This window comes from Ranitomeya variabilis, chromosome 1, assembly GCF_051348905.1.
Source record: "Ranitomeya variabilis isolate aRanVar5 chromosome 1, aRanVar5.hap1, whole genome shotgun sequence".
Lineage (NCBI taxonomy): Eukaryota > Metazoa > Chordata > Amphibia > Anura > Dendrobatidae > Ranitomeya > Ranitomeya variabilis.
The window spans coordinates 877,641,237-877,661,347 of record NC_135232.1 but is presented as its reverse complement, the minus strand read 5'-3'; the positions used below and the strand labels follow the sequence as shown (position 1 = coordinate 877,661,347).

The following is a 20,111-nucleotide window of genomic DNA, read 5'->3' as shown; positions in this document are numbered from 1 at the left end:
TTTCCTAATTATGGTATGAAATGTTACACCCTACATGTTTTATGGAAATTCACTAACCTTAAATACTGTAATTTTAGATGTTTCAGGGCTCATATGGACATCCATGCCTCATAAACTTTGACGTCTTTCAGTCTCAATTTCTAACAATTTCTTTTATAGGAATAGTGACATTCTTCTAAACATCTTACTGGTATATGTCCCAAACTTAGTCTGTCTCAGTATTCAGAAATTATCTTTAAAAATGCATTCAGAGTAACTCTTTATAACCTGTGTGAAAGGCTGTATGAGGTTATTATACATGTGTTTAAGAGTTTCTTCTTCAAAAGGCTACTGATATACCTATTATAAAGTTAAAAGGGTTGTTCCCTTTCAATTCAGTTTCTCCCCTGGCATCAGTTTGCTATGAAAAAGCAATAAAAAAAAACCCACTCTGTACTCCTCTTCCCTGGATCCAAAGTTGAGTCCACAGACGAGGTAAGGTAGCTCAAACTGTGGAAAGATTTTAAAGGGAACCTGTCACCATGTCTAGTCTGGAGGTAAAATGTTAGAGAAGCAGGAGGAGTAGAATAGATTAATCTATAATTTTGTGGGAAAAGATTCAGTATAACTTGTGATATAATCATTACTCCTCTGCTCTTTCTGAGATTTTTGGTCCAGTGGTTGGTCCGATCAGTGACTGACAGCTTGCTTTGCACATAGAGATAGCGGTCAGTCACTGATAGGACCGCCCACTGGACCGAAAAGCTAAGATAGAGCAGCGGATTAAATGATTAAAAAACACAGATTATACTGAATCTTTTCTCACAAAACTATATATCAATCTACTCATCTCCCCCTTCTCTATAACATGGGGCCTGCAGATTGACAGGTTCCCTTTAATGCTGGCTCTGATGGAACTGACACCAAACATACATTGCAGCTTGCTGTGTATAGTGTTGCATAGCTGCACATTGGTTAGAGTGTCTATACTGATCTCTGTCCATCACCAAGAGCAACACCCATCTTTTGAGCAACAGAAACAGCTAGCCTGGTCTAATAAATCACATTTCTTTTTCCTAATGTGAGCAGTTGACGGCATAGGCAACACTTACCTGGGGAATAGATGGCAGCTGCAGGCTCTATGGGAAGTAGGCTAGTCGGAAGCAGCAGCAGGATGATCTGGACTAGGAAATATTGGACTCTGGCATTTACCTGGATGTTACTTTAAGAGTACGGTCATGCTGGCGTATAACATGGCCGAGTGTTATCTGATGCTTTATCGTATAGCACACGGACCAGTGTTATGCTAGGGGGCAGTGCCAACTTGGCATGAGAAAGCAATCACAGCATACTGCGAGTGCATCCGATCTGATCATGCACATTCATACAAGTCTATGGGGGGGGGGGTGAAGCTTGATGTTATCCAAGTGCAGTCCAATTACCGTGGACACAGAGAATGGAAAACATGGAGAAATTAAGTTCTCTGTTTTCTACGCACCTGTGATACAATTCTCTCATCCGAGAGAATTGGATCAAACTAAGACAACACTCGGATCACACTCTGATATAGTGACATTAGCAGAATCGGCCCGATTCTCTCGCATGAGGGAATCTATGGCCGTCGTGTGACTGCAGCCTAAAACTTACCACATACCTACATATTGTTCCCTAACAAGTACACCCCTATGTGGCCTCTTATTCCTTAAAGGGAACCTGTCACCAGAAATAAGGCTGTTAACCTGCAGATATAGGGTTAATCTGCAGGTTAACTGCGTTATGATTCTGCCCAGCATCTGCACGTAGCCGAATGCAGCGGGGAGAAAATTATCTTTATTCTCCCCGGCAGCATGCGGTATTCAGTCATAAGGAAGGGCGGCACCCTGACTGACAGCTGGCCTCAATGTAGCGCCAGTCTCAGTCAGGGCTGGGCGTGCGGTTACAGTGGCCGTCTGTATACTCAGAGCAGTGACTGACCCAGCGTCGCCCCCCATGACTGAATACCGAATACTGGTGGGTAGAATAAAGGTTATTTTCTCCCCGTTGCATTCGGCTACGTGTCGTCGCAAGGCAGCATCATAACACTGTTAACCTGCAGATTAACCTCATATCTGCAGGATAACAGCATTATTCCTAGTGACAGGTTCCCTTTAATGGTACAGATCACACTGCAAATTTGAAGCGGGAATGATTTAAGGAATATGGCAAAGATTTTAAGGTCTTGGCTAGCCTCTAAACTCCCTAAATTTTAACACAATGGAGCTTCTGTGAAACATTAGGGAAACAAGTCTGGTCCATGTTGGTCTCGCCTTTCAATTAACACCACTTAAGGATCTGCATCTAATGTTTAAAGCCACATATTGTAAAACACATGCAGTGGTCTTGCAGAACAGTTTTGGCGACATGATGGACATCTTCACAATGTTAGGCTGGTGGTTTTAATGTTATAGTTCATCGGTGAAAATGATATGCAGTACAATGTGTATAGTAAAACCAGATTGGAGGAAGGTGAAAACGGGTTTATACTTTCTACCCGTATCTTTGCATTTGCGGTAAGACTCATAGCGTTGTAGATAATATTCACTGTAATGTATGGAAAGATGCTTGTTCTTCACTCATTAAATGAGCAAAAAATGTTGTCATTTAGTTGTTGTTTATGTCCAAAAATCAAGTAAGGTCGTATTGGGCATATTCATATCAAATCTTGCAATGTTTTCAAGAACACAAATTGTCAAAAATGTCTAATAGCATTTATCGGGGATCCCCTGCCAATGTAATCTTTTTTTTTCAGGTTTTACACCAAAATATCTTGATTTTCCAAGCTACTCTTTTTGCCTCATTAGCTCCAAAGTTTGATGCTTCCAGAACTGTTCATAGTGATTGGTATGCCTGCTGAATGATTACTTTTGCTCCCTTCATTTCATTTTAGGCCACTGTTGGTATCATCAGACCATGAGTTATATGCTACATGGTTGATTCCATGTAATTCATTTTAAATTTTAAAGGGAACCTGTCACCCCCCCCCGACGTTTTTTACTAAAAGAGCCACCTTGTGCAGCACTAATGCTGCATTCTGTCAAGGTGGCTCCTTTATTTGGGGTCCTTTCCAACGCTGAAATATTTGTTTTTATAATTTGCCCACCATACCTGTAGTCTGTACACCTCCCAGCCATCACTGATCTCCTCCGGGCGCCGCCTCCTCTGCATTCATTTACGTCCCCGGCGCCTGCACTGGTTCCCATCATGTGATGGGAGTCAAAGGGCAGGGCAAGCTGCGCATGCCTGAAAAAAAAACTTACAATGCAGGCACCGGGGACGTAAATGAATGCAGAGGAGGCGGTGCCCGGAAGAGATCAGTGATGGCTGGGAGGCGTTTGTGTCCGGGGGAAAAGACATGCCCCCCGGACAGACTACAGGTATGGCGGGCAAATTATAAAAACGAATATTTCAGTGTTGGGAGGGACCCCAGATAAAAGAGCCACCTTGACAGAATGCAGCATTAGGGCTGCACAAGGTGGCTCTTTTAGTTAAAAACGCCAGGGGGGTGACAGGTTCCCTTTAACCACAAAATTTAAATGCCTTTAAGTGATAATTTTTTTTGAAAAATGACTCAACTTGTCTTTGATTCCATATATCAAAAATGCAGTCGTATGACAGCATGTACATTAAATGAAACACAGCAAAAAAAATAATAGTTATACTGGGTTAGTAGTAAATGAAGTGGCAGCGAAAAGCAAATAGAAGTTTAGGAACCATAAATAGATAAATAGCTATGATTCAAATATAATGCTGGCCCTTTATTAATCCATTAAGGCTTCTTCTTAACCCCTTCCTATATGTCCAGATTGCTAGTGCTTTCTAAAGGCATGGCTTGGGCACAGACTTTGTGCCTGTCCTATCTGCACTAGGAGCTGGCTGTAATACACAGCTGGCATCTTGCTGCATGTGCTAGCTCCAGTCTCAGCACTTTAGCCCATGACTTGCCGATGTGAGTAATCACAGCATTATGTGAGGAGTTTGACAGAAGGAGAATGCTCCCTCACGCAGCCCACCGACACCTCTGCAGTGCGATTGTGCAGTGCCAATGGATTGCTATGTCCTTCATGTCTGCCATATTCCATAGCCTGTTAAAACCCTGCTGATGCTACTGATAGGCTGTGAGTCAAACACTGACCCTAACCAGACACTATACTATATAAATAGTATGGTATATAATTAATGTGATCAAAGGATCATACAGTTCTGTAAAAAGATAAATCAAAAAGATTGGACTCGTAATCTAACAGCAAAGGAAAGAGATTTGAAATAAAAACATGCCTTTTCTTGTGAAAAAGTAGTAAAAAATACAAAAGGTATGATATGGGTATCACAGTAATAGTATCGACTCATAGAATAAAGTGAACATGTCAATTACCGTATATTGACCGGTGAACTTTGTTAAAAAAGTCATCAAGTCATATATACCCAAGAATAGTATCTATGAAAACCTTAGGCTACGATAACTTTCTAAGCCGGGTTCACACTAGCGTTTTGAGGAGCTGCGGAGGGCTGCGGACTTCCTCCGTGAAGCCCCACCCTCGGCCGCACCTCCGCCACTAGCTAGCTCTGCCTACTTCTGCATGTGGCCTGCGTACCTATCTTCAACATTAGGTATACAGGTCTTGCGGCTGTATGCAGATGCTTCCGCATGTGTTGTTTTGACGATGCGGAGAAAAAAATAAATTGCAACCAGCTGCGTCCTACGCTGGTCACCGCATCGTCAAAACGACGCATGCGGAAGCATCCGCATACAGCCGCACGACCTGCGTACCTAATGTTAAAGATAGGTACGCAGGCCGCATGCAGAAGTAGGCGGAGCTAGCGGCGGAGGTGCGGCCAGCGGGCGGGGCTTCACGGAGGAAGTCCGCAGCCCTCCGCAGCTCCTCAAAACGCTAGTGTGAAACCGGCTTAGAAAGTTATCGTAGCCTAAGGTTTTCATAGATACTATTCTTGGGTATATATGACTTGATGACTTTTTAGAAAGTTATCGTATCAGAATATTATGATCAAATGAAGAAAAAATATTTTTTGAAAAAGTCATTTCTTATGCAAAAGAAGCAAAATATAAAATACCTGCATAAAAATGACAAGTCATGACAATTATACCTAATTGAACACGGTGTTTAGAAATAAATGTACAAAATTTGGAATCCCTATTTTTTTCTTCATTGTTCCTTCCAAGGAGTAGAATAAAAAGTGATCTAAAAGTTGCATATATGACAAAATGGCACTAATTTAATCTGTAGCTTGCCACTCAAAAAAGAAAAACAAAATCTTCATACAACTCTGCTCATGTAAAATTGTGAAAAATTATGGCTCCCAGAATATGGTAACCCCCCCAAAAATGATTTTTTTTGTCCAAATAGTGTACTAACTAGTGTATTAGTTTTCCAAAATTAATAAGATAAAATAAAAACATTTGATAGTGCCATAATTGTGCTGACCAATAGAGTAAAGGTAACAAGAATCAGATAAAATAAATGATTCCATTCAAAAGTACAGCTCATCTATGGCTATGTGGGTGGGAAAACAAAAGTTATGGCCCTTGGAAAATGGAGAGAAAAAAAACAAAAATGGAAAAAAAGAAAGAAAAAAAAATCACCCCGGGTGTTTAGTTTAGTTTGATAATAAAAGGCTTCTTTAGAGACTTATTCATTCCATAGCACAAGACGAGAAACCTATATGTCAGTACTAGTGTCTGCAATTGTTAAGGGAGTTCAGAAGCTGAGTCCCCTTCTCTGCATGCCGTAGATGTAGGTGGTATCTATCTCTGCCAGATCTGAACTCCAATCGCTGCTGTTAACAGTTTAGATGCCATACCAATGGATTACCATGGCAGCCAAGGGCCTTCTGAAAGCCCATGTGGCTGCCATCTTGTTACTCCTGTGAAGCCCAGCCACTTTAGTATTGCAATATATAGTATAAGTGATCAGTTTATTGCAAGTTCAAGTCCTCCAAGGGGACTAAAAATGTAAAATAAAAAAGTTTTTAAAAATAGAAAAAAATTAACATTTTAACTTTTTCCCCAATTATAATAAAGCTTTTAACCCCTTCACCCCCGGAGCTTTTTCCGTTTTTCCGTTTTCGTTTTTCGCTACCCTCCTTCCCAGAGCCATAACTTTTTTATTTTTCCGTCAATTTGGCCATGTGAGGGCTTATTTTTTGCGGGACGAGTTGTACTTTTGAACGACATCATTGGTTTTAGCATGTCGTGTACTAGAAAACGGGAAAAAAATTCCAAGTGCAGTGAAATTGCAAAAAAAGTGCAATCCCACACTTGTTTTTTGCTTGCCTATTTTGCTAGGTTCACTAAATGCTAAAACTGACCTGCCATTATGATTCTCCAGGTCACTACGAGTTCATAGACACCTAACATGACTAGGTTATTTTTCACCTAAGTGGTGAAAAAAAATTCCAAACTTTGCAAAAAACAAAACAAAACAAAATTGCGCCATTTTCCGATACTCGTAGCGTCTCCATTTTTCGTGATCTGGGGTCAGGTGAGGGCTTATTTTTTGCGTGCCGAGCTGGCGTTTTTAATGATAGCATTTTGGTGTAGATACGTTCTTTTGATCGCCCGTTATTGCATTTTAATGCAATGTCGTGGCGACCAAAAAAACGTAAATCTGGCGTTTCTAATTTTTTTCTCATTACGCCATTTAGCGATCAGGTTAATGCTTTTTTTTTATTGATAGATCGGGCGATTCTGAACGCGGCGATACCAAATATGTGTAGGTTGGGGTTTTTTTATTGATTTATTTTGATTGGGGCGAAAGGGGGGTGATTTAAACTTTTATATATTTTTTATTTTTTTCACATTTTTAAAAACTTTTTTTTTTAACTTTTGCCATGCTTCTATAGCATCCATGGGAGGCTAGAAGCACGCACAGCCTGATCGGCTCTGCTATGCAGCAGTGATCATAAGATCGCTGCTACACAGCAGATTTGCAGGTGTGCTGTGAGCGCCGACCACAGGGGGGCGCTCACAGCCACCGGCAATCAGTAACCATAGAGGTCTCAAGGACCTCTATGGTTACAATGGAGGAGCATCGCCGACCCCCGATCATGTGACGGGGGTCGGCGATGCGCTCATATCCGGCCGCACGGCCGGATGCGGTAGTTAAATGCCGCTGTCTGCGTTTGACAGCGGCATTTAACTAGTTAATAGCGGCGGGTGATCGCGATTTCACCCGCCGCTATTGCGCGCACATGTCAGCTGTAAAAAACAGCTGACATGTCGCGACTTTGATGTGCGCTCACCGCCGGAGCGCACATCAAAGCGGGGGTCCCGACATGTGACGTACTATACCGTCACATGTCGGGAAGGGGTTAAAATGAACACATTTGGCATTCCATAAATGTCCGGATTATAAAAATACAAAATTAATTAACTCATAGTAAACGCTGTAAAAAAAATAAATAAATAAATCAACATACCAGGATTGCGTTTTTTTTTTCAGTTGCCATACCTCCCTGACTGACAGCCAGCCAGCCATAGTGATGAGAGAGCAGTCAGCCAGTGCCGGGGGCGCGGTTAGAGCCGCCGCTCTCTATGCAGAGAGCAGTATCTGGACCCGCTCTTGTGTCGCCCCTGTGACTTAATGCCAAACGCAGCTGGGTGGAATAAAGTTAATTTCTCCCTGGCAGCGGGTCTTCAATTGCCAGAGCTGGGCAGGTTCAGAACGTTATTAACCTGCAGATTAACCCCATATTTACAGGCTAATAGCGTTTTTCACGTGACAGGTTTCCTTTAACTGAGAAATTCCTATGCTTTTGGAAAATGGAGAGGGTAAAAAAAAGCAAGAGGGCAAAAATCGCTGTGTCCTTAAGGGGTTAATGTATTAAAATAATATATTATATCAAATAATATATATATATATATATATATACACTCACCGGCCACTTTATTAGGTACACCATGCTAGTAACGGGTTGGACCCCTTTTGCCTTCAGAACTGCCTCAATTCTTCGTGGCATAGATTCAACAAGGTGCTGGAAGCATTCCTCAGAGATTTTGGTCCATATTGACATGATGGCATCACACAGTTGCCGCAGATTTGTCGGCTGCACATCCCAAAGATGCTCCATACAAGGCAGGATGGATCCATGCTTTCATGTTGTTTACGCCAAATTCTGACCCTACCATCCGAATGTCGCAGCAGAAATCGAGACTCATCAGACCAAGCAACGTTTTTCCAATCTTCTACTGTCCAATTTCGATGAGCTTGTACAAATTGTAGCCTCAGTTTCCTGTTCTTAGCTGAAAGGAGTGGTACCCGGTGTGGTCTTCTGCTGCTGTAGCCCATCTGCCTCAAAGTTCGACGCACTGTGCGTTCAGAGATGCTCTTAGGCCTACCTTGGTTGTAACGGGTGGCGATTTGAGTCACTGTTGCCTTTCTATCAGCTCGAACCAGTCTGCCCATTCTCCTCTGACCTCTGGCATCAACAAGGCATTTCCGCCCACAGAACTGCCGCTCACTGGATTTTTTTTCTTTTTCGGACCATTCTCTGTAAACCCTAGAGATGGTTGTGCGTGAAAATCCCAGTAGATCAGCAGTTTCTGAAATACTCAGACCAGCCCTTCTGGCACTAACAACCATGCCACGTTCAAAGGCACTCAAATCACCTTTCTTCCCCATACTGATGCTCGGTTTGAACTGCAGGAGATTGTCTTGACCATGTCTACATGCCTAAATGCACTGAGTTGCCGCCATGTGATTGGCTGATTAGAAATTAAGTGTTAACAAGAAGTTGGACAGGTGTACCTAATAAAGTGGCCGGTGAGTGTATATATATATATATATACAGTATATATATAATACCGTATATATACATTTGCAGTGAATAACAAATGTTTCATTCCAAAAATTGTTCAAACGAGCCCTTCAGATTTAATTTGTGTGCAGTTTATTTCATTTAAAAGAGGATTCTTTCCAATTAGAGTATTCAGACTTTTTCGGAGTGAACGCTTTTTAATAAAAATGTTTAAACTGCTTTATAATTGCTAGAAAAACTGAGTCAATACCCTTTGGTATTCTTTCATTTTGGCATTGATTTCTTAATAAAATTTGGTCTGATTGTTCTATAAGTTTCAGATATGAACACAATCTTACTGACAGATAGTACACAGTTATACTGCCTAACATCAACATTGCAGGGAGGAAATGTAAGTCAGCACCTAAATTAAATAACCAGTTCATGTCTCCTTAGCAACAAGACTCCTCTGCTGAACATTTACTCTGTTTGTCCAATGTTGAAGATCAATTTTAGGCCTTTTCTTTCTGCAAATGTGTTTTGCCCAGCGCTGCCTCCTCGCTTTCAGTCACTTGGCAGGAGGAGACATTGTCTGTGAAATAGAGCCGGAGTGACAAAGCCTTGAAAAGAACTCCTGCATTCTGACGCTGATTTCTCAGTAACGGATGAACAGGCTGGCCGTGTAAAGATATTGCTGAACTTGTTTTTGAAAGTGTTACCTGAACATATAATAGTTTGGGGGGTGAAATCCTGCTGACAGATTCTCTTTAACCCCTTAATGACCGCCAATACGTCTTTTAACTGACCTGAGATATAAGAGAATAGCCTCCCCATACAGGAGACAATCCAGCAGCTGTCAGCTGTATATGATAGCTGACAACTTGCTGCATCAGTCATGATCAGTGTTTGTACCGTCCAAATCTGTTTAACCCCTTAGATGATGCTGTCAATAGTGACTACATCATTATAAATGGTTAACAGAGTGTGGGGGCTTCCTATTTATACCAATTGGTGTCCTCAGATCATGACTGTGTGGTCCTGATGTTTGCTGTGGCAATTCATGACCAAATAGCGGCCTCAGAGTCTCACAGCTATAGTAATCTGTTCAGAAGTTAGCGACATTTAGGTGGTAAAAATACGCATTTTCATTTCTGTCATGCCACTTTGGATTAATTCCTGAAAATCACCTGAAGGGTTAATAAACTACCTGACTGCAGTTTTCAATATGTCAGGGGGTGCCGTTTTTAAAATGGTTTAACTTTTGGGGGTTCACCAATAGATGGGACCCCTAAAGGCACTTCAAACATGGATAGGTCCCTAAAAAAATAATTTTGTAAATTTCCTTGAAAAAATGAAAAATTACTGCTACATTTTTAAACCTCCTAAAATGCTAACAAAATAAAAGAACATTTTATAAATGATGCTGATGTAAAGCAGACATGTGTGAAATGTTATTTATTAATGTTTTGCTCTGGTTTGACTACCTGGATTAAAGGAATAATCATTCAAAGTTTGAAAATTGCTAGTTTTTTAACAATTTTCTAAAATTTCTGATATTTTTTATAAATAAACACAAAACATATTGACCTAAATTTACCATGGTCATAAAGTATAATGTGTCACGAAAAACAATCTCAAAATCACAGGGTTATGTTGAAGCGTTCCAGAGTTATTACCACATAAAGTAACACTGGTCAGATTTAAAAAATTTGGCTCCGTCACAGGAGTTCACTTATTTTTTTCTTTCTGCACTGTTGATGTTAATTCAATATCCACATTAACATGTATTATCAGTACAACTCTGTGTGTAGTATTAGTTTAGTTACATTGGACAATGTAACCATCAGATCACATTTTTAAGTAATTCTAATGTCTTCTGTTTCTTCCATTTTTTTTGAATTTTCACAGAATTCAGAACAATCCGTGTTGTTTTTTTTTTTTTTTTTATATAAAACGTACATGTGACATAGGGGTAAATGATCATCTTAACCACTGCTGATCGGTTCAGCAGATACTTAGTGCTAGACTTCATGATCTAGTGAACGGTGCAGATGGGCAGAGACGATGAGTCCCATATGCTGGCCTATTTACTCTGTATTACGACACAGAAAGATGATTGCCCAGGAGCTTGACCAGACAAGCATATATGTCAAGAAAATGGACTCACTAAATGCAGAATTCAGCACCACTTTAGATATGGAGAATAAGTTGGTCAGGAAAATATGAAGTGATGCGACGTGATGAGTAGAATAACTTTTTTCCTTGTAGACCCAATATTTTCTTCTACTATATGGTGTATGATACCAGTAGTCTGACACTTTTTGCAAGGCAAGCAATTCTTATATCATAGGCACAAAATATTATGCAGAATTTTGAACTTGGAGAGCAAATGTCGCTCTTCTTTTCACTTTTTCGTGTTCAACTAACTTGCTGTCACCATGCCAGTTTTCCAGTGAGAAGACCCTGACCATCTACACACTTAACTCCTTCAGTTCTAGAAGCAGAAATGTTTACACAAGTAGCTGAAATAATGGCCCATGAATGCTCAAGGTCTTGCTTGTTTCCTTGCCTCTATGTATGACCAGTCTGAATTTCAATGTACGGAATATGGTGACAAATGGAATGGACCTCATTAGGACGTATGCATATACATCTGTATTGTTCCATATTTCTGGTTCCAAGATGTCATGGACAGCATTTCTTTTCATGGTTTGCATTGATAAATCCAATCTTTTTTTCAATGTTTCTTCATTATGAAAAATATTTTCTTGGTAAATGATGTAGGTATAATGATTTCTTCAGTTTTTCTTCATAAATTAACTAAACAATGGATGTCAGCGTGGCCCCAGTCTGGTAATAAGAAGAATGGTGTCTCTTCAGATGCTTTGTGGGTGTTTGTTATCTCTACTGAATTTGAACCCTTTATTTCCGATCCTGGGTATCTCGTTTTTATACATCTAACAGTTACCAAGTGGAAAAAGCTGCAAAATAATAATAAACAATTGCCAAGCTCAGCCTATTTTCTGTGTAGCATCTATGTCGTCTTCTGTGCAAATCAAGTCTAGCACTTATCGTAACATAGTTCACCTGCTCCTTTGCTACTCGCTGACTTATTCGTAAGAATTCAAATCCTCTGCTCATTTTTCTCATCCATTTTGCTACCCTTTCTTCTCTTTAGCTACTGTTGAGGCTATAGAGGCCGATGAAGGTAATTGGCAAGCCCCCTTTCTGTTGCATTTGCAGCAGATAAGGGACCTGCTGGGTGTATTCATTTTGCTGTAGCTTGTAAAAAGTGTGTGGGTGTTGGGTTAACGATTGTGGCTAAGTATTAACCAAACGTGCTTGCTTTAAAGGGGAATGGAAATCTACAGTTTGCTATTGCCATTAATCGATCACGTTTCACAGCTCCATCAAATCGCATATTTCATCAAGGCAATAGAAAGTGGAGCAGGTGTTAAAATTCACCAAGCTAGCAGATCTGATGTAAATGGCATCTCTGTAAAGTGACTTTTCAACGGCCTATTGTATAACCGTATGGTATGTTCACTTTACACAATATGCAGATAATCCCCTTTTCAAAATCGAATTCAAATTTTAGCCTGGATTTATACATAAGCAAATATTAACACAAATTTACTGTGTGCTTTTATTAAGCCACCTAAACAAATTTGCCATAACGATTTCTACATTTTTTTTTTAAGTTCTGGTGAATTTTATTATAAATAAAACAGAAAATATCTACTGGATTGAAAAAAAAAAAACAACCAAACACTTTGGTATAAACTTTTTTTCTGAATTTTTCTTAGCCACAAATGTTCCCCTTTAAAACAATATTTTCAGTTGTATTTTGTTCTTGAACACGAGTTTAATGCCTTTATTTTCTCCAAATTGGACGACTATTAATAATTTCTATCCCGGAATAAGATCATCGATACGGTAACTACTATTTTTGAAATGAACTAGCGAGAGAAAATACAACTGCTTTCTAAATAGCAGCACTCAGAGCTGTTATTTATGTTGGAATTGTGTATTCCTACCAGCAAAATCTAATTTGCAGTGTGCACTGTGTTGCCCAGTTTGGCTGTTTTGTGTGATTTATGTGATTCTGTGTTGTGTGTAGTATAATATTGGTGCAAATTGCTAACACTTTCTGGGCCTCATTTACTAAACGGCAGTAAGTCAGATCTGTAGGGAAAATAAATCTTCCTATAAAATTTTTTTTTTTTCTTGTTGTTGCTTCTTCATGTCTTCAAGTAACACATATGCACATTAAGAACTTCTAGTGTAACCAACCCTGTTCTTGGATATGTCTTTGTAGGATAAATATATTATTTGAGGATGTAGAACTTAAATGACGATCATCAACTCAAATAAACTGGAGACAATTTTTCAATTTTAACAACCATATAACGGAAAACCCATCACCGTTTTCGTCATGTTTAAATAAAACAATGGTTGCATGCATAATGTGTTGTCAGATTCCAAATTAAAATGATAGTTTTTTTTATTTTTCTTTATTACTATACTAAATTAAGTAATATGTTGAGAATCCACTATTACAATATCTAAAGTGTATGGACAAAATGAATCGAGCGGAGCTGAAATGAATATTTCCAGGAAATGATTTCATACTGTTCCATTGTACGTACATTACAGCCGTATAGTCAATTGGTCCCCGTGTATGGTCAGCAAACTTAGAAGAGCACTTTGTGGCTAGTTAGGCTTTTGCTCTTATAAATCTATAATTTCACAAACACCATTCAACTCCTCTCTGAAATCCCCGGCCTGGGATTTTCAAATGCATGACCAACTTCAACTTTTCTAATTACAAAATGTGTTTTAAATATTTCAAACTAAAATCTTAGTCGACATTTCAAGCAATCAATAAATTTCCTACTGAAGTTGATAACTGACTGAACCTACTATGTTGGTCTTCATTTGCCTTACGTATATATATTCTTTTGCTATAGTTGGGAAAGTGAGAGGTAGTCTAAGAAGCTTTGATATGGCTTTTGCTTTTCTTCCATTCTTTCCCTTCCATGCTTTTTTAACCTGACTTAATTAATGTGTGCTTTCACATTAACATGAGATGTATAAAACAATGGGGTCATTCATCCATTTCGTTATTCCTTTGCTTTTGTTTGGGTTTTTTATGTTGTTTTTTTTTTTTTCTTTTTTTTTTTGTGTAAATAGCCATAGGTTATGTGGAGAATTGTCCATGGGAGTTCATCTCAAGTAGCAATCTGGATTTATAGACTGAATTGAAGGATGGTTAATTTCAGTGTAGGACATGGTGTCTACGTGCAGAAAAGATACAGCATAATATTTTATAACCAGAAGTGACATTATAGTCTATACGGTCACATGTTTTAAGATGATTATTTTATGTTTGGTTCAAATACCCCATTTACCCGTTTATTCTAACGACAGATTTCATTGATATTAGTCGCATAATTAATTAGTAGGATTGCACTGTTTAGGCTGTTCTATTGAAAAACCACTTAGAATAACTCATTTTCAGGTATTATTGACACCCTAGATTGATATATTTGAGGAATATTTGCTAGTATATATCAGTCTGTGGCTTATTGAAATTATTAACTCACCTTTTTTTTCCTTTTTAGATATATTCACCACAGCTTTATTCTATCTCCATTTCTTTTATGGATTGTAGAATTAGATTTAGATTTTTTTAAAACTGCATGCCTTCTTATATTATAATGTTAATCCACTGTTAAAATGTTTTAGCTTCAAAAGATGAGCGAGGTTTTACTACAAACCCACTTGGTTTTGTGTATGCAGTTTGCCTTGTTGCTGCGCACTAGTGATCAGTAAAGTAGTCCGGCCAACTTCTTAGTCAAGAACTTTAGAAAAACTTCAAATATACTTCAAATATACTCATAAACTTGTGTTTTCCTTACTGCATAGGTACTGCATAGGTCAGGGGATAATTGAATATTCTTTTAATTTGCTAAATCAAGTAATAAGTTCTTCTAAGTTGCATGAATGGAGATAACCTCTGAGTTGAACTCAACTGGATAGTGCTATATTTCATCATCTTTTGTTTAAGTGGCATTCTGTTTCTTTTAGTTCACAACCCCAAATCTTTCTCTTTTCCACTCCATATCACACGTTTGCAAGTTTTCTTGATTTCTCTCTTTCTACCAAAGGTTGATTTTCTACTAACATTATATTTTTTGCCCTTTTTACATTTTATTTTATCCAGCAATCAAAGGATTCTCGCCGCAGCATAAGATCACTAGCTTTGAAGAAGCCAAAGGCTTGGATCGCATTAACGAGAGGATGCCACCACGTCGAGATGCTATTCCTTCAGATGCCAATCTTAACTCTATCAACAAGGCTATTTCTTCAGAGACCAATGGCACTGACAGCAACGGCAGTAACAGCAGCAATATCCAGTGACCACTTCCTGTCTAATAATATATATTTCTTTTGTAGCTGCACAGCATGATGGGATTGCCGCTCATCTGCAGATGGGTGATCTTGATTTGGGTAAATGCTACTTACTCTTGGGTTGGTGTTGAGTTCAGTTTACAGTGTCATCTTAAGAGAGAGATCTATTTTAATGGGGGCTTTAGCCTCATCTGGATATGCCTATAAATGCTTGTAGAAAACATACACACAGATATTGCTTACCTATATAGAACATATTTTCCAATGATCTTGGGAACCTGTAGTTATATTACAGAAAATCCTTCTTTTAGTTACTGAACATACATAATTGTCTAATTTCTTATGAACTATATTGTATGTTTACATTTGCAACTCTAAACTACAACTAGACATTACAACATTTTTAACATAAAGTGCAAACAAGAATAAGGACTATTTATTGACGACGTTTTATTACTCTCGTTTTCCCTTCTACTCTCTGTGGGAGGTGCATGCTTTGTATCACTGTTTAATCAATTGCAAGCACCTCCGACAGTGTATGGGTTTCACACACCATTTATATGGGTAGTCTTAATGCCATCGGTGCTGGGACACAGACTTTGTATTGCCTTGGCAATGGATGACATATGGCAAAATTAAAAAAAAAAAATTATAAAAACAAAAAAAAATGTAAGAATGTTGAAAATTGTAAAAGATGCCAAAAAGGAAAGTTTAATTTTGTACAGATTATGCTTACCTCAGGTTACATTATTGTGCTTGAATGCCCTTATTATAGAATATTTAGCTTACTTATTTGGCAGTGAATATCTTTTTTTTTTTTTTAATTATTATTATTATTTTTTATTTTATTTTTCTTTTAAAAAGCAAAACTGGAATTATGATATCCATTCTATTTTTTGCTGTTCTATCTAAGGTTTTTTGGTAAATAAAGTATTGGTTGTGGCTTGCTGAATTTTAATATTTATGAGTGGTGCATTTTTAAGTATAGTGAACAAGACACCATATTAAGTGCAGTGAAAAGCATTCTATATTCTGTAAAAAATACGCCTATGCATGTTTTTAAGACAAAACGGCTGTATAGGCCTGTATGGGACTGTAATGCGCTTAGTGGTTGGACTTATACTGGAAATGTATGTATACTGGCATACTTTATATTCTCTTAAAACGCTTAATGCCTTTGAAATTTTGTAATCAAACAAAAAGAAAAAGCTTTGAAAAAATGTAAAGAAGAGAGGAATATTCTTAATGTTTTCTAACATTCGCTTGTTGGTGCACACATATATATGGTTAGCATGTTTAGCAGAACTTGTGAAATTTAAAATAAGTTTGTGGTTACATGTGGAACTCTTTAAGTGCATGATAACTGTTAGTGTCACAATAGTTTGGTCATTCTGTTATGTTTTGTCATGTGCCACAAATGTGTACTTCTTTTCACTTATTCCCCCTTTATATTATGAGTTACGAGTTATTACCGACTCCTACTGAAACCTAAAAATTGGATTGGATAAAATAAGTCCATTGATATTTTCTAACAATTGTTTAAGTGCCCAAGTAATTCACTACAGCCTACAGCCTTGCCTTTGTAATTTGACTTCTGAAATGTTGGCAATCGAAGCATGCACGTGTAACAATGACAAAAAAAAGCTTTTTATATTACTACTCAATAAAATGTGCATGAAATTAAGTAGCTGTTTGTATCCTGGTCTTTTTCTCACCATTTTTCCATCATGTTGTTACAAGAGGTTGTCTGGTTTTTGAAAACCCATTTTCATATAGTATTCTAGAATATTAATAAAATGGAGTTCTTCATGCAAAGCCTTTTCAATCATTTACAGAACAGCTCTTTAAAAAGTATTCTCACTATCTTGCATTGGAGGATCCCAAAACGCCCTGCATAATGCTTACAGCCTGTGGCTCTCAGAGGTTACTTGTGGTGGCATTGTAAGAGAATTTAACCCCTTTAAGATCTTGGACATATAGGTACGTCTGCCCCCCTTTGATGCAGGCTCCAGCGCTAAAACCGCACCTTTCTCCGCAATTGACAGCTAATTTCATCAGCTGTCATGTGCCTCTTAACAGCCACGTGCGGAATTCAAATTATTAATGTGTTAAATCCCGCCCATCGGAGCCTGTGTCACATGATTATAGGATGCCAGTGGGTTTGCATAACAACCAAGGGTCTACAGAACGCCCCCATGCTTGTCATTGCAGATTTTTTTTCACTACTGAAATAAAAAAGATCCTAGACATGTTTAATATCTGTGTACTCGTATTGACCTGGACAATCATAATATCAGGTCGGTTTTAGAATTTAGTAAACTTGGTAAAAAAAAAAACACAATTGTGGAATTGCCCTTTTTTTGCAATTTCGCCGCCCTTGAAATTTTTTTTCTCATTTCTACTACACTATATGGTAAAATCAATGGTGCCCTCACATGGCCATATTGATGGAAAAATAAAAAAGTTTTGGCTCTGGGAAAAAGGGGAGAAAAAAGCAAATGCAAAAAAAAACAGAAATAGCAGGGTCATGAGGGGGTTTATTTACACTTGTTGCTAGGTTCTCCAATTCTCTGATTAGCTTATTTCTTCTTTAAGGGATTGTATCAGAATTGCAGCTGCTATATTGATAAGTTCCTGAGAGTATTACTTCTGGCACATCTAGTGGTCACGAGAAAGGGGGTCCCCAGTGCTACATCTACTACCTTGACAATGTTTAAGACTTAAAGTGGAGAAACCATGTGCATGCTTGACCGCCTCTCTATTCTTGTGATCAGTGGGGTTCCCAACAATAGAACTCACAGCAAAAGAAACTAATCACCTACACTGTGGATGGGAAGTAACTTACAAACTGAGTACGTATTACTAATTTATATTGCTAAGTGCTAAAGCAAAGCATGATGCTAAGAAAATAACTGGTTCTACCTGTATCAATCTGGTTTGAAGTCACGAATCTGCACTGATATGCACTTAAGGGTTGTATAATCTTTTGTATATACACTTGATTAAAGTTCAGCAAATTCATTATAGTTTTTTAGAATCCTTTATTTTTAGAAAAGTGAAAGCAGCTATCCAAACTACATAAAAGAGTCAAGTAAGTGATACACTGCTGGAATCGGACTCTCTGCCTGTACATCATGCTGCTCTCATATTACATACCAAAAACCTGCTGACATATTCATAATATTCATATTTTAATGTTTTTTTTATTAATTTTACTTAAAATAAATCACAACCTAAATACTGTCACATGACTGAAAAATACAGAGGAACAACTGAGTGCATCCTATCTTTTACAGTTCAAACTCACAAATGTTAAGAATATAGAACTAATAGAACGATAAAGTTATTATTTGTAACCGATCAAAGCATTGGAGTGGCTAAATAGAGGTTAGGCATGAGCTGAAATTATGGCTGGCGCTCAAAGCTACAATATTGCTGTACATTGTACAGGTGATGAGGCAATCGCAGGTTCAAGTACCATAAAGAGACTACAAAATACATTAAAACGTAAAAAAAAGTTTTAAAACATATGAAAAGGAAATAAAAACCTTTAACCCCTTCACCCCCAAGGGTGGTTTGCACGTTAATGACCGGGCCAATTTTTACAATTCTGACCACTGTCCCTTTAGGAGGTTATAACTCTGGAACGCTTCAACGGATCTTGGCGATTCTGACATTGTTTTCTTGTGACATATTGTACTTCATGATAGTGGTAAAATTTCTTCGATATAACTTGCGTTTATTTGTGAAAAAAACGGAAATTTGGCGAAAATTTTGAAAATTTTGCAATTTTCCAACTTTGAATTTTTATGCCCTTAAATCACAGACATATGTCACGCAAAATACTTAATAAGTAACATTTCCCACATGTCTACTTTACATCAGCACAATTTTGGAACCAAAATTTTTTTTTGTTAGGGAGTTATAAGGGTTAAAAGTTGACCAGAAATTTCTCATTTTTACAACACCATTTTTTTTTAGGGACCACATCTCATTTGAAGTCATTTTGAGGGGTCTGTATGATAGAAAATACCCAAGTGTGACACCATTCTAAAAACTGCACCCCTCAAGGTGCTCAAAACCACACTCAAGAAGTTTATTAACCCTTCAGGTGTTTCACAGGAATTTTTGGAATGTTTAAATAAAAATGAACATTTAATTTTTTTTCACACAAAATTTATTTCAGCTCCAATTTGTTTTATTTTACCAAGGGTAACAGGAGAAAATAGACTGCAAAAGTTGTTGTACAATTTGTCCTGAGTACGCTGATACCCCATATGTGGGTGTAAACCATTGTTTGGGCGCATGGCAGAGCTTGGAAGGGAAGGAGCGCCATTTGACTTTTCAATGCAAAATTGACTGGAATTGAGATGGGACGCCATGTTGCGTTTGGAGAGCCCCTGATGTGCCTAAACATTGAAACCCCCTACAAGTGACACCATTTTGGAAAGTAGACCCCCTAAGGAACTTATCTAGATGTGTGGTGAGCACTTTGACCCACCAAGTGCTTCACAGAAGTTTATAATGCAGAGCCGTAAAAATAAAAAATCATATTTTTTCACAAAAATGATCTTTTCGCCCCCAATTTTTTATTTTCCCAATGGTAAGAGAAGAAATTGGTCCCCAAAAAATGTTGTGCAATTTGTCCTGAGTACGCAGATACCCCATATGTTGGGGTAAACCACTGTTTGGGCGCATGGCAGAGCTTGGAAGGGAAGGAGCGCCATTTGACTTTTCAATGCAAAATTGACTGGAATTGAGATGGGACGCCATGTTGCGTTTGGAGAGCCCCTGATGTGCCTAAACATTGAAACCCCCTACAAGTGACACCATTTTGGAAAGTAGACCCCCTAAGGAACTTATCTAGATGTGTGGTGAGCACTTTGACCCACCAAGTGCTTCACAGAAGTTTATAATGCAGAGCCGTA

The 20,111-nt window shown here is 38.2% G+C and overlaps 1 protein-coding gene across 3 annotated transcripts in view; it reads left to right on the top strand.

Annotated features, from left to right (window-relative positions):
- PPP3CA (protein phosphatase 3 catalytic subunit alpha) overlaps positions 1-16,867 on the top strand; it is a 362,283-nt gene extending 345,416 nt beyond the window's left edge. For 2 of the 3 annotated variants that reach the window (XM_077277913.1, XM_077277922.1), the window contains exon 13: positions 14,996-16,867. In XM_077277913.1, the coding sequence (XP_077134028.1) occupies positions 14,996-15,192 (197 nt within the window). In that variant the 3' untranslated portion in view covers positions 15,193-16,867. Of the gene's footprint in view, positions 1-11,947; positions 11,978-14,995 lie in introns of all 3 variants that reach the window. The other variant, XM_077277903.1, reaches the window with a different exon arrangement.
- Positions 16,868-20,111: the final 3,244 nt, after the last annotated feature.